At 54.0% G+C, this 13,001-nt stretch overlaps 2 protein-coding genes and 1 long non-coding RNA gene across 3 annotated transcripts in view; 1 reads left to right on the top strand and 2 right to left on the bottom strand.

Moving 5' to 3' along the window:
• The window catches only part of PTCH1 (patched 1), a 74,498-nt gene extending 69,239 nt beyond the window's left edge, over window positions 1-5,259 (bottom strand). The window contains 3 exon segments of the mRNA XM_010403736.4: window positions 3,280-3,472; window positions 4,993-5,126; window positions 5,129-5,259. Of these exon segments, the coding sequence (XP_010402038.2) occupies window positions 3,280-3,472; window positions 4,993-5,126; window positions 5,129-5,192 (391 nt within the window). The 5' untranslated portion in view covers window positions 5,193-5,259.
• LOC120411484 lies at window positions 4,042-4,998 on the bottom strand. The gene is made up of 2 exons (XM_039566830.1): window positions 4,764-4,998; window positions 4,042-4,612 (listed from the first exon to the last, which is right to left on the bottom strand). The coding sequence occupies exons 1-2, from the start codon at window positions 4,875-4,877 to the stop codon at window positions 4,088-4,090; spliced, it is 639 nt and encodes a 212-aa protein (XP_039422764.1). The 5' UTR covers window positions 4,878-4,998; the 3' UTR covers window positions 4,042-4,087.
• Window positions 5,260-11,148: 5,889 nt separating the features above from the next.
• On the top strand, window positions 11,149-12,719 carry LOC120411485. The gene is made up of 2 exons (XR_005603804.1): window positions 11,149-11,244; window positions 12,347-12,719. It is a non-coding gene; the product is annotated as an uncharacterized LOC120411485 (long non-coding RNA).
• The last annotated feature ends 282 nt before the right edge of the window (window positions 12,720-13,001 follow it).

The raw sequence follows: 13,001 nt of genomic DNA, 5'->3' as shown, positions 1-13,001 counted from the left end.
CAGTCAGTTCCCAGATGACACCAAGTTGGCTGGGAGCGTCAATCTTCAGGAGGACAGGACAGCTCTGCAGAGGGATCTGGACAGGCTGTATTGATGGGCCAAGGCCAATGGTATGAGGTTCATACCATGTTCAGCAACATACAGTGCCAGGTCCTGCCCTCGCAGGACTACACACTGGGGGAAGAGTGGCTGGAAAGCTGCCTCAGGAAAACGACCTGGGGGTGCTGAGCATGAGCCAGTGTGTGCCCAGGTGGCCAAGAAGGCCAATGGCATCCTGGCCTGTATCAGCAATAGTGTGGACAGCAGGAACAGGGCAGTGATTGTCCCCCTGTACTTGGTACTGGTGAGGCAACACCACGAATACTGTATTCAGTTTTGGGCCACTCACTTCAAGAAAGACATTGAGGGGCTAGAATGTGTCCAGAGAAGGGCAACAGACCACGAGTCCTGTGAGGAGCGGCTAGGGGGCAGGGGTAATTTAGCCTGGAGAAGAGGACCCTTGGGGTGACCTTATTCCTCTGTACAGCTACATGAAAAGAGGCTGTAGGCAACAAGTGACAGGATGAGAGGTAAATGGTCTCAAGTTGCTTCAGGGGAGGTCTAGACTGGATAGTAAAAAAAATTTCTTCACAGAAGGGACTATTAAGCATTGGAACAGGCTGCCCTTGAAGTACCATTCCTGGAGGTATTTAAAAGGTGTTTAGACGTGACATTTAAGGACATGGTTCAGTGATGAGCACAATGGCGCTAGGTTAGCAGTTGGATTTGATGATATTATGAATCCTTTCCAACTTAAACAATTCTATGATTCTATATTTGGTCAGCATTGCCCAGTTCATTCAAACTCTCAGATAATGAAAGGTAAAAGGTAAAGTGAGACAGCTATTTTAATAAACAGGACAATTCAGCCACTGCTTCTGTTCTAAGAAACCTTGATCTAAAGGGTCCCTTAGTATACCAACCTCCATGAAGTGTACTTTATACCTGTCAGGATCAGTTCCATGTAAGTGCGGAAGAACAAGTTTAGTGCGGCTTTGCACCTCTGCATAGGAAGAAACGCATTTTCCATACTATCTCTTTCTGTCTCTGTTCCATCTCAAACTCTCAATCTGTACTGCTGTTCATAATTCAGCAACAAAAATATGCAACTGCTATCTTGTACAACACCCTTGTTCATGAGCAGAACATTTACAGAGCCTCTACCAAGAAAGCACATTTTAGCAAGCTCTTTTCTGCAGATGGGCATGTAGTGCTATGATGGGAAAACTAGAATATTTTATTTCACCTTAATCTGCTAGCCTTTGCTGGTTGGCTTTGAAATGCAAGGGTTTCTAAATGCAGAGTTTTACTTTTTTTTTTTTTTTAATTTTATATGAAAACTAAACTAAATAGATGTGAAATTACATAAGTCAACTCTGTCAAACCAGCTGCATTATGAATTCATCTTGGCCATAAAAACCTCAGAGATCAATTTCCACTAGATTCCATACTAGGGACTTTGGCTCACCCCTTCCCCATAACAATAATGACATGAGAAGAGGCCAGTGCAGCAACTGAACTACACAACTATTTTGCAAATCCTATTTCTTCCTTGATAATTGTATTTTTACTGCCAGGCCAGTCACTGAGGCATCATCAGCAAGTCATTTCTTGGTATTACAAGGCTACAAAAAGCAGATGGCATTAATTGAATAGGATCACCATTCCAGGCAAGTGAACACCAGGTAACATAAGGATAATAAATGTCAGCAGAGCATGCGGGATAGAGCTGCAATCACATATTAATTTACCCAACACAGAAAAACAGAGACAAAATACCTAAGAGCAAAAATTGACAAAAGAAACTTCTTCACAACTCCACAGTGAGTTTGGAAGAAAAATCAGAAGTGAAGAAAAACAAAATTCAGTCCTTTTCATTAGAATTTAAAGTACTGTACTTAGTGACCAGTACAAACTCTGACTGCACATCTCTGCCTACAGATGGGACCCAGCACTGTCTTGCTCTGTTTCTCAGGCAGATCTGTCGGCAGCAGATCTCATCGTATTTTCAACTCCTGGACTACACTACATGGACCAAAAAACGTCATTATTTTCCACAACAGAAAAACCAACACTCACTAAATGACCCGCGAATCCCATCCTGACCCCAATACAGCTGTCATCTGCAAGGACGGACTCCGATCCTATACGTTCTAATTCACCTCGGGCAGGACAGAACACCTTCAGAACAGGCACCGACTTTGATTGCATTCAGCACTAGCTTTTCCACATATACTCGTACAGAGAGCTATTTAGTAATGATTATTTATGCAGCCTCCCATATTAACTTTTATAAGACAAATTCTGCTGCAAGCTACTTTGACATAAACCTAGAGTAGTAATTGCTGCAGTCAAGGATCTCCGTTTCCACGTCGACCCAGCAGCTAACGGGGGAACGTGATGCTAAATAAACGGTATTTTTCCCCCAGGAAAAACAAGCAAACAAACCAACCAACCCCCCCCCCCACCCCCCAACCAAAAAAAAAAAAAAAAAAACAACGAGAAAAAGAAAAAAAAGAAGAAGAAAACCCACCAAGAACACACCTAAAGCCCAAACCCGCGGCAGTCTGGAGCCATGCCTCTCAGCGCGGGGTGCCCCGCCCGGTTGGCTGCCCCACTCGGGGCTCCGCTTCGCCTCGGCTGCCTTTCCTTCGTTTTTTTTTGTTTTCTTTTTTTTGTTTCGTTTGGATTTCCTCCCCCCCCCCTTCCCCCCCCCTTTGCTATTTTCCTTTCTTTTTTTTCCAGCGCCGAGCCCCGCTCTCCCCGCCAGCTGAAAGCTGTCCAAGCGCAGGACCACACACAGGCTCCCGCCCCGCCCCGCCGCGCCGCCCGCCCCCTCCCCAGCCGCGGCCGCGCGCACTCCCAAAATGGCGGCGGGGGCGCCTGCCGGCAGCGCGGCCGCTTCCCACCGCCGGCGGGGACGAGGAGACCCGTCGCCCGCAGCTCGCCCTGACTGCTACGGGGGTCAGAGGGGAGGGCACCGGCGGCTGGGAACGAGCTGTCCCGGCGGCCCTCCGCCGAGTGCATGGCCCGCCGCGACCCCCGCGGGCGGAGAAGTGGTATGCGCCGCCCGGAGCTGCGCGCCCCAGCGCAGCGCCCGCCTCCCGCCCCGACAACCGCCCGCCTTCCCTGCCGGTGGCCGCTCCTCCCGGGCATGTGGAGCGGCCGCGGGCCGCTCTACCCGACCGGCCAGGCGGGCAGGGACGGCAACCGCGAACAGGGGCACCCCCCCGGACTTACCTTCCACCCACAGCTCCTCCACGTTGGTCTCGAGATTAGCTGCCCTTAATCCTACAGCGAAAGCCCCAAATATCAGGAGGCCGACAACCAAAAACTTCCCGCAGTTTTTCTGAATGTAACAGCCCAGTTTAAACAACAGTCTCTGAAACTTTGCTCTCAGCCACAGCGGCGCTTTCCGTCCCGTCGCCTTCCCCTGCAAAGCAAGAAGAGGTCAGTAGTTGGGGGCTGCGGCAGCCGCAGAAGTGGGGGGAGCCCCCCAGCCCTCCCACGAGCGCGACAGCTCGTGTCCCTCGGGGCGCAGTCCCCAGGGGAACGATGGAGCACCGTGAACAGCTCAAACAGGCATCTTTCCAGCAGGGCCCTGTGCCCCGCGGCCCTGCCGAGCAGCCACCCTCGAGCACACACACAGGGAAAAGATGTACCTGCTGGCAGCCATCCTCGCCCCAGACCAACACGCGGGTTTGGGGGTGACAACATTGCGTCGGCCCCCGGGCCCTCGCCTGTGCTGCCCACCACCATACTCTTCTCGTGCGCGAGGCACCGCCACCCACTCGGGCTGCAAAGCATTCGCGCTGGCGAGACCCGTGGCTCCAGGGAAGAAGGAACCACTCCCGATGAACCTCAACAGCTACAAGAAAGAAAAGTCCCTTTTCCTGTTCTTGGAACCCCAGATTGGCCGGGGAGGAGAGGCGGGGGGATTGTGTGACAGACAGTGGGTAGCAGTGGCCGTTTCCCCCATTCCCAGCTCCTAGCAGAGGCTTGGTGCTGAGGCAGGACCCACGTGGTGAGCAGCGCTGTAAGATCTGCACTAATTCATTTCCATAGAGTTTGGAGACGCTGTGTGATCTGAATTAGGAAGCAGAGCAGCCATCTGTAAGTTACGACAATATTTGTGAACGGAAGAGGGCAGCCACATGGATTTTTTTTCCTCCTCCTTTCCCCTCTTCTTACAAAGCCTAGAAATCCGCTCCCTGAAGTGAAACCATCCCTGCAGCAAGGCAGCTTTTGGAGATTGTTTACTTTGAACATTTTTTTGGCCGGCGGAGATTGGCGGCCGGGGCCGTCCCCCCGCCCCGGCACCTCCAGCCCTCCGCAGGGACCGGCGCGGCAGGGTTAAGGGTGGCAATTTGTTTACGGCCCTCGCTCCCCTCTGACCGCCGGGAAAGGAGGAAAACCGCTGCCTTCTCTGCTCGGGGACCCCGTTCTCCGAGGGCAGTCGCCGTCTCGGCGGTCGGCGGAAAACTTCACAAAAGCCCAACTTCTGCCAAGAAACCAGCCGGCCGGTTTCTCCCCTGTTCCGGCCGGGAGCGGGTGTTGCCGAGGTCGCAGGGCGCTACGAGAGGATGGAGAAGCAGAAAGGAAGCAAAGAGGGAGAGGGGGAGAGGGAGAGCGGGCCTGGGGCTTAGCCATGGGGAGGCCGGGACCGAGGCGAGGCTGTTTCGGGAAGTTTAAGAGGAGAAGTGCTCCGCAGCACAGGCACGCACCAGAGCAGGCACAGGCGAGCAGGGAGGGAAGGAGGGCACTCTCTCCCGCACTGAAGAGTCACAGACGTCCCTCTCTTTTTCCCAGCATTTTATTGGTGGCCGTTTCGTTTCCATCTCCTCCTTCCACCCCCGCGAGAAAACACACCACCTCCCTCCTCCTCCCCCGCGGAAAAAGCAGCACTACCACTAGCGTGTATCTCTGGAAAAAAGAGTGAGAGATTGAATGCACCTTTGAAATCTGCTCCAAGGCGAAAGCCGCATCGCAGTAGCTTGGCCGCTGCAGATACTCCCGGTCGGGCGCCGCGGCGCGCCGATTCCCTCCAGTCCTTCGCCGCCTTCCGCCGCCGTTCCTCGCCGCCCGGCCGGGTGGCCTCCGCCGCCCGCGCTGCTGCTGGTCTCCGGCTCCGACGCGTTACCGGCCGAGGCCATGTTGCCGCCGCCGGCGGGACGGGAGAGCTGCCGCTGGCGCTGCCGCGCCGGGGCCCGGGGCCCCGGGGGCGCGGCGGGGCCGCGGGGGCTGGCGGCGCTGCGGCCGCGGGCTGATGCTGCTGCTGCGGGGGCTGCTGCCGCCGCTGCTGCCGCCGCCGCCGCCGGGGCTGGGGCTGCTGCTGGGGCTGCTGCGGCGCGGCCGCTTCACGCGGGGCGGGGCGGCGGCTGCCGCCGCGGCCGCTCCGGCCGAGTCGCTCCCCGCGCCTCCCATTGCCACATCGCGCGCGGACCCCGAGCTGCAGGCGGCCGCTCCCGCGCCCGGCGAGGGCGGGCGGACGGGCGGGCGCGACCCCCGGGATCCCCCGGCCGCCGCCGCGCTATCCTCCGCTCCCGTTGAAATCGCCTACTCCGGCCGGCCGCCGCTGCCTCCGGGAAGCCGCTGTCCGCGGCGGCGCTCAGCGACGGCGGCGGGGCGGCGGCGCGGCGGGCCGCGGCTGCTCCTGCTGCTGCTGGGCTGCCTCGCCGCGCTGCACCATCCTGCTTCAGCGCCGGGGTGCTTCTCGCGGGCCGCGGGGCCGGCGGGGTTCCGCGGTTGGCCCCGCCGCGGCGGCGGGCGGGCGGCTGCCTGGCGCTCTCCCCCGGTGTGTGCGCGGCAGCACCGAGCTGCAGCCCCTCGGCTCCAGAGATGAGATGAAGAAGAAAAAAAGGACTCTCTCCATTTGGATAAAGAGGAGGAGGGGTGGGGGGGGGGGGTGGGGGAGTATGAGTGCAGAGAGAGCGAGAGAGGGAGAGGGAGGAAAAAAAAAAAAAAAAAAAAAAAAAAAAGGGGCTGAGAGCCCGCCCCCGGGGCTGTCAGATGGCTTGGGTTTCTGCGAGGTGATTGGCTCGGGAAGGGCAGAAATTACTCAGCAAACATGACTATTATTAGCTGCTTAGCAACAGCTCACCAAAGTAGAGAGACCACCCAGGCCGGCAACCCTTGTGTGTGCATCTCCAGCTTCAGGGGGAGCCTTAAAGAGATCCAGTCTTCTTTGCATGCAATACTTCCATTAAGGAATGCCTTCTCCCTCTTTCTTCTTCGTTTTCTTTTCAACAGCGTTACCCCCCAACACCCTCAATCCCCCCCCCACCCCCCCGCCCCCCCCCGGGGTGCTTGCAAATACACGCGCGGAACTTCCTCGGGAAGGACATACAGAAATACATTTTTCCCTTTTAAGAAAAGGAGAGGAAAGCGAGGAAAAAGCAGCATTAAACGATTTCTAAAGGCCTTAAAAGAAAATCCTTTTAGAGGCACCTTGGCCTCGAGCTGCAACAAATACTGGGAGGTCCGAGCTGAATTCCCAGGCTTGCAGGAATAATGACAGGGTGGTGGATACTGCGGTAGAAAGTGCCAGATTTTTCTCCCTCTCTCTTTTTAACTAAAGAGGAGACTTAGTTCCTTGCAAGAAAACCACTCCGTCCAGTTAGAAAAACACAATGAAAATTTAACACTTAAGGGATTTAAAGCCGCGCGGTAGCTAGCCTGTTTCAACTTAGGGCTCATTCTTTAACTGAAACCTGAGGAAAGCCAATTTTAATGTTTTTAGTGTAAAAGTCCATGAAACGCAGCCTGCCTGGCCGCGCTGAACATTTCTTGAACTACACGCGATTGTTTACTTTTTTGGCACCGCTTCTCCCCGTTTCTCTTCATTGAGAGATCAGCCCATTAATTGCTGCTTAGAGCTGACGCGCACCCCCGCAGCCCCTGGGCTCGGGCCCCGGCCGCGCAGCGGCAGCTCCCCGCGGGGGCAGCTAGCGGGCCGATGGCGGACACCCGTGCGCACCGGCGCGGGGGGCAGCGGCCAGCCCGCTCTTCCGCCCCCGGCCGGGCTGGGAGGCGCTCTGGGGGGCTGCGCTCCTGCACGACGGCTGCGGCACGCCTGCGGAGGAGCGCGGCTGTAAAGAGTTTGGGAGCTGGAGGGGGCGTGGGAGAAACGCAGCGAAAAAGAGAGCGGCATGGGGACCCGAGGTGTGAGGGGAGCTACATCGTGGAGCCCCTGCCCGGTGCGGCGCTGGGCTCGACAAACCCGCCGGCAACTGCGCACCTCTCCCTTCAGCCTCGCCGTGCATGTACCTGGGGCAGCGCTCGCTGAGCAAAAGCCCTGAGCCCCGGTCGCTGCAAACGTCCTCCTCCCCTCGGCGGGCTGGCGAGCGCCGGTAATTGCGGGCCGTCCCGGTGCCGGCAACGCGGGTTGGCAGCACCCCGGGGGCCGGGGCCCGCCGGCGGGAGCGAGCTGTGCACCGCACCGCACCGTTCCCTCCGTGAGACTGCCTAAAGGCATCGACGGTCAGGGCTTTTCAAGGGCCGTAACCGCCGGTTAGGGAGTTTCTTTTTCCTTTCACTTCATCCCAGCTCCGTTTTTCCCCACCCTGTGAAACCTGTCTCCATGAAGGCCCTGCCCTCTGCTCCGCACAGGACTGTCTCCAGGAAAGCTGCTAGGAGCAGCAAGCTGTCATGCACGCACACGTAGGTGCATACGTATGGGAGAAGGAAACCTGAAACGGTTGCAGCTGGAGGCTGTTTTGTGTTTGAGGCTGAAACCTGCACCTGGGGTGCAGTCGGCCACCTCCAATTCAAGTTTCCACTTGGGAAGTGATGTGACACTACTTCTGCAAGTGCTCAACCTCACCGTGTCTGGTCGGGTAGCAGGGCAGGTGAATGGAGAAAGAAGGGATGGGAACAAAAGCATTTCGGTTCAGCCTCCTAGTAGGCTCCAAAACCAGGGAGGGTTGTCCCTTCAAGCATCTGGAATCCGCAGCGCTGCCCTACGTGCCTCCTGCCTGCTAGGCTTCACACAGTAGCCTAACACCCATTCTCACTGCTGGTTCCAAAACTCTGTCTGAAGACTCAAATTTAACAAGCCCTATCTTAATCTCCCCTCTCTCCCTATGGTCTAGAGGGATAATTTTTTTTTTAAGCATGCACTGCTTAAAATTACTGCAGAAATCTAATTGGTCTTGTTTCTGGGATGGGTGTGCGTATGTATGTTGGGGTTTTTTTTCCCCTCAAGGAAGAAATGTCAGTGTAAAATTCTCCACTTGGGTGGTCAGAGCAGTGGCTGCCCCCAGTCTGCCTCATAGCTGATGCCTGCGTGCTACATTCCTGGCAATAACGTTGTTCCTAATCAATCTGCCCTTATTTACATTTGTAAGCACTGCTGACTGTGATATGCATTCCCTGAGTGTGTGACTGCTCCTCCACACCAAGGGCTATTTCCATCTTCAGCAACTTGAAGGGATCTCCCAGATTTTTTATCTAGGACATGCTCTGTGGTGAAGGCCTGGGAAGGTGTCTCCTTATATAGAGGGGCTGCAGTCTACAACCATTCATACGTGTTTTTTTCAATGCCTTTTTTCAATGGGCTGGTGTACAAGAATTTCTGCTTTGACTTTAGTCGTAGTGGCTTCATGTTGTAATGCTCTGCCTCTTACTTACGTTCCCTTTGTGTTCATAACCCCCGATACTGCAGAGGTTCACACTTTCTCCAGCCAGATGAGGGGTCAATCCAATAGAGGTTAACAGCGGGTAACAGGTATTTGCAGTGATTTTTACTTTAACACATTTTTTCCAGATTGCTCTTCACCTGCAGACACCCACCAAAAGCATTTGCACTGCTGGAGCATCTAATTACCCTAATAAAGAAAAGACAGAAATGAAGCGCAGGCACTTTGGGTTCCCTTTGTACGGTTTACAAGAGAGCTGACCATGGGAGAAGACCGACTTGTGGGAAAATAATCAGATTTTTTTCTGTTCCCTCAAGTTTTTGTGTCTCACACACGTTTCCATCGCACAAGTGCACAGTTTTGCCTCGGCCCTGTGCTCCACCCGCACACCTGATTCTGTCTTTGGCATAAGATCACAGTCGCTGGGTTTTGCAGGGCAGCCTGAGCCTCCCTCTCTTTTCACTCGCAGTGCCTTGCTGGCCACCGGGCCGGCGGGGGTTGCCGTCGGAGGCGGCGGCGCGCAGCGGGAGCCGCTCCGCAGGGCAGCGCCGCCGCGCAGCGCCCGCGCCTGGGGAAGGAGGCGGGCGGCCTCTCCCTCCCAGCCCTGGAAGAAAGGGAACTGCTCGAGCCAACTTGTCAAAATAATGCGGCTAATTACCCCTGATCTCCTTTAATGGAAAGCTGCTCTGCACGCCACAAAGGAGCAAATGAGGGATCTACAGCACCAACCCAGGAGCGCTGGCATTTTCTTCTACGGAAGGCTGAAGGAAAATGTGCTTCCAGAGGAGTCTCCGAGGATTCTGGGCATCTTCCGTGAAGCAGCGGACTCCCAGAAGAGGACAAGGGCGCACGGAGAGCTGCGGAAGACAGTGGATGGAGGAGCAACAGCCCGCTCCCTCCAAAACCACGAGGACATCCCAGACCTAGCAGACCTTGTCATATTCCACGAGGGGCTTTACCTTTATAAACCCAAGTCATCTTCAAAACAGATTCTTTTCCTGGCAAAATGCCCTGCCACTTGTAGGACATTAATGTGCATTGAGAGGGGAAAGTTACACTAAACCTTTTTTAGCCAGCCTGGACAACACCGGGTCTGTGTAAAGATAGAGCTCAAGTTTTGCATGTGCCAGAAGGCAGGGCATTCACTTCCTTGATCTCTGCCATCGGGCCTTGCAGAAAAAAAAGCTGAGCGACACAATCTCTTTGACCCACTGCTGGAGCAACAAATTTATTAGAGATATAGGCGTGAGAAATGAAAAGGAAGTAAAACAATTCAGGCTCATTGTATGTCTTTCTTTCATACTGCTAATCCGGTTTACACATCACGCCTACATGTCTCAATAGGGCTTTATACACTGTGGCAAAGGCAGGACAAAATAAAAGGTGCGTGTGTATGTGTGTGCGTGTGTGTGTATGTGTGTGTGAAGTAAGGATAAAAACAGAGAAGCCTAAGACATTTTAATTCAGAGTGGGCTGCCAGTTTTATATCTATAGGCTTTTTAAAAGCGTATAGATTTTAAAATACTGCTTTTCCTCCTCCTCCCTCCTCAGCCCTAATATTTCTAAACAACACTATCTGCTGTCCAGATACAATGTCATATTATAATTCAGACACACAACGCCCCTAGTAGCCCTAACCGGAAACTAGATACACCTATGAGACTGGTGCCGAAACAAGGTGATACTCTGTAACCACAGCTGGTAGAGGCTATCAGGTTAGGAGACGTGAAATACCCACCTTGGCTCCGACACTTCTTTTAAAACCATCTAACGACACCAGATGTCTCCCCACTCCCCTCCGCGCTTTTGCCTCCCCCAGGTCTACCTCCCAAAGTGGGACTAAGGCAGCAGAGAGGGAGACATCTGTCACTGAACATCCCCCCAGTCTCCAGTCCCTGGAAGCAGTGAGACAGCACGCAGGAAACCGGTGACAGCAGCGCTGTAGCGGTCCTGATGTGCCCGGTACCAGCCCCACGCGGAGCCCAATCCTGAAGCCGGAGGCTGAAGCCAGTATTGACTTCAACCTAAGGCGGCCCCTGTCTTGTAGAGCATAGCCCCAGAGAAGTTTCTGCCCCCCGCGAGGCAGCTTGTTCGGACCAAAGCTCACACAGGTGTGAAACGCAGAGACCGGAGACTCGTTTGCCGTCCTCTGCGGGACTGCAGACACCTCAGGAGCCGTCTCCCATCAGCGGCGAGTACCCGCCGCGCATCCCTACCGCAGCTCAGAGCCACCGCACCGCCAAGCCGGGCGAGAGGGAGCAGGCCTAAGCCCCGCCGCCCCTGCTCACCCCCCCACTCCGCCCGCCGTGCCCGCGCTGCCGTCCCCGCTCGGGCCGCACCCGCTGCCCGTCGGTAGCCCCGGCCCCCGACGCGAGAGGAGGCTCCCCCCGCCCCTCGTCAGCTCCGGGCCCCGGGGAGGCCCCAGCCCCTCCAACACCGCCCCAGGCCCGGGCCCTGTCCTCCGGTGCCGCGGCCGCCCCGCCGAAGGGAAGGCACCTACCATCACTGCCCTTGCAGGAGCCGCTCGGGGAGAGCCGTGCTGGAGGTCTGGGTGCGCCCTCATTCACTGGTACTGGCGGCTTAAATGGAACCTAAGTGTTGTCTTCCTTCTTTTATTTATTTATTTTCTTTCTTTCTTTCTTTCTTTCCTTCTTTCTCTTTTTCTCTTTTTCTCTTTTTCTTTCCCCTTTTAGTTCCTTCCTTCCTTCCTTCCTTCCTTCCTTCCTTCCTTCCTTCCTTCCTTCCTTCCTTCCTTCCTTCCTTCCTTCCGAATTCTTTCCGAATTCCTTCCTTCCTTCCGAATTCCTTCCTTCCTTCCTTCCTTCCTTCCTTCCTTCCTTCCTTCCTTCCTTCCTTCCTTTCCTTCCTTCCTAATTCCTTCCTTCCTTCCTTCCTTCCTTCCTTCCTTCCTTCTTCCTTCCTTCCTTCCTTCCTTCCTTCCTTCCTTCCGAATTCCTTCCTTCCGGGGGAATTCCTTTCGAATTCCTTCCGAATTCCTTCCTTCCTTCCGAATTCCTTCCTTCCGAATTCCTTCCTTCCTTCCTTCCTTCCTTCCTTCCTTCCTTCCGTCCTTCCGTCCTTCCGTCCTTCCACCAAAGGAACTGAAAATATAAAAAAACAACCCTCCTAGGTTGCAGACATTCTGCCGAGTGCTGGAAAGCCTCACAATTACATGCCTGTTTCTATTAAGCAGCTCCATCGTCCTCTATGTGGGTGGTCTGGCTCTCAATAGGCAGGACCTGACAGGATCACGTGACGGACCCGCGAATGTTGCCCCTTTACAATAAACTTTAGGAAAAAAAGCGAAGGAAGGGAGGACGGAGAGCCCTGCACCGCTGCCCCCGCCCCGCTGCTCCCCCCCCCCGGAGCGCAGCTCACCAGAGTGCGCGGGTCTCCTTCAGCCTCTGCCTCCTCTCCCTTCTCCCACATTGGGTGTCGAGGGGAGGAAGAGTGTGAAAGGTACCAGGTCGTAGAATGCCGCTCCCTTGTCAAAAGAAAGACATAGTTGGATGGGTACAGAGAAGCTGGAGAAGCAGTTTCCTTCTGACTGCTGAGCACTGCAGACTGCACCTGGTTTAGTACATTTTTTTCTAAAAGCTTTGTACCTGTCCTCTTCATTTTTGGTAGAATCCACTAGAAAGTCATCTTTTTTTCATCTTTTCATCTTTCAGGTGAAGCAGTGCAATGCAAGAAGTTACCACCACTGAATAATTCCTGAATGCTTCTGGAGAAGACCACAGTGGTTTTCATTTTAAAAGCAACATTTTCTTGAATAGTTACAAGCAGGACATACAACCAGAAATTTACTACTACTTTTTTAGAAGCTTGTCGTGGCTGGTATTGTTACAGCATCTGAGATGAGTGTTGTCAAGTGTTGCTCCCGAATTAGGGCACATTGCAAGGAATAAATGTCCTGTCTTGGAAGACTTGTCACTCATTGTTTATGGATGATTCTTTTCCTCTAGCCAGTCACATTTGATTTTCTATTAGATTTGGAATCTCCAGAATATATTTTGAGAATAAAATACATTCTATACTGATGTAGTCCTGTGTCCAAGTCGCCCAGATAATTCTGTTTGTGTTGTTTTGAAAATGTACTTCATGATTGGGTTCAGTGATTTCACATGACTTTTTTGAACATGCCTTAGCCATATTTCATCTTGGAGATGTTGGAGAATTCCACTAACAGTATGTTACAGTCGTGTTCATTATCAACAATATAAAAGCATTGTATAAGAAAAACTGCTAGGAATTGTGTTAAGCAGCCTATACTCTATATATATTATCTGCATAAACCCAGACTGGATATCAAAGTAAGAGGGATAT

This window comes from Corvus cornix, chromosome Z, assembly GCF_000738735.6.
Source record: "Corvus cornix cornix isolate S_Up_H32 chromosome Z, ASM73873v5, whole genome shotgun sequence".
Lineage (NCBI taxonomy): Eukaryota > Metazoa > Chordata > Aves > Passeriformes > Corvidae > Corvus > Corvus cornix.
This window is presented reverse-complemented; position numbering and strand designations above follow the sequence as displayed.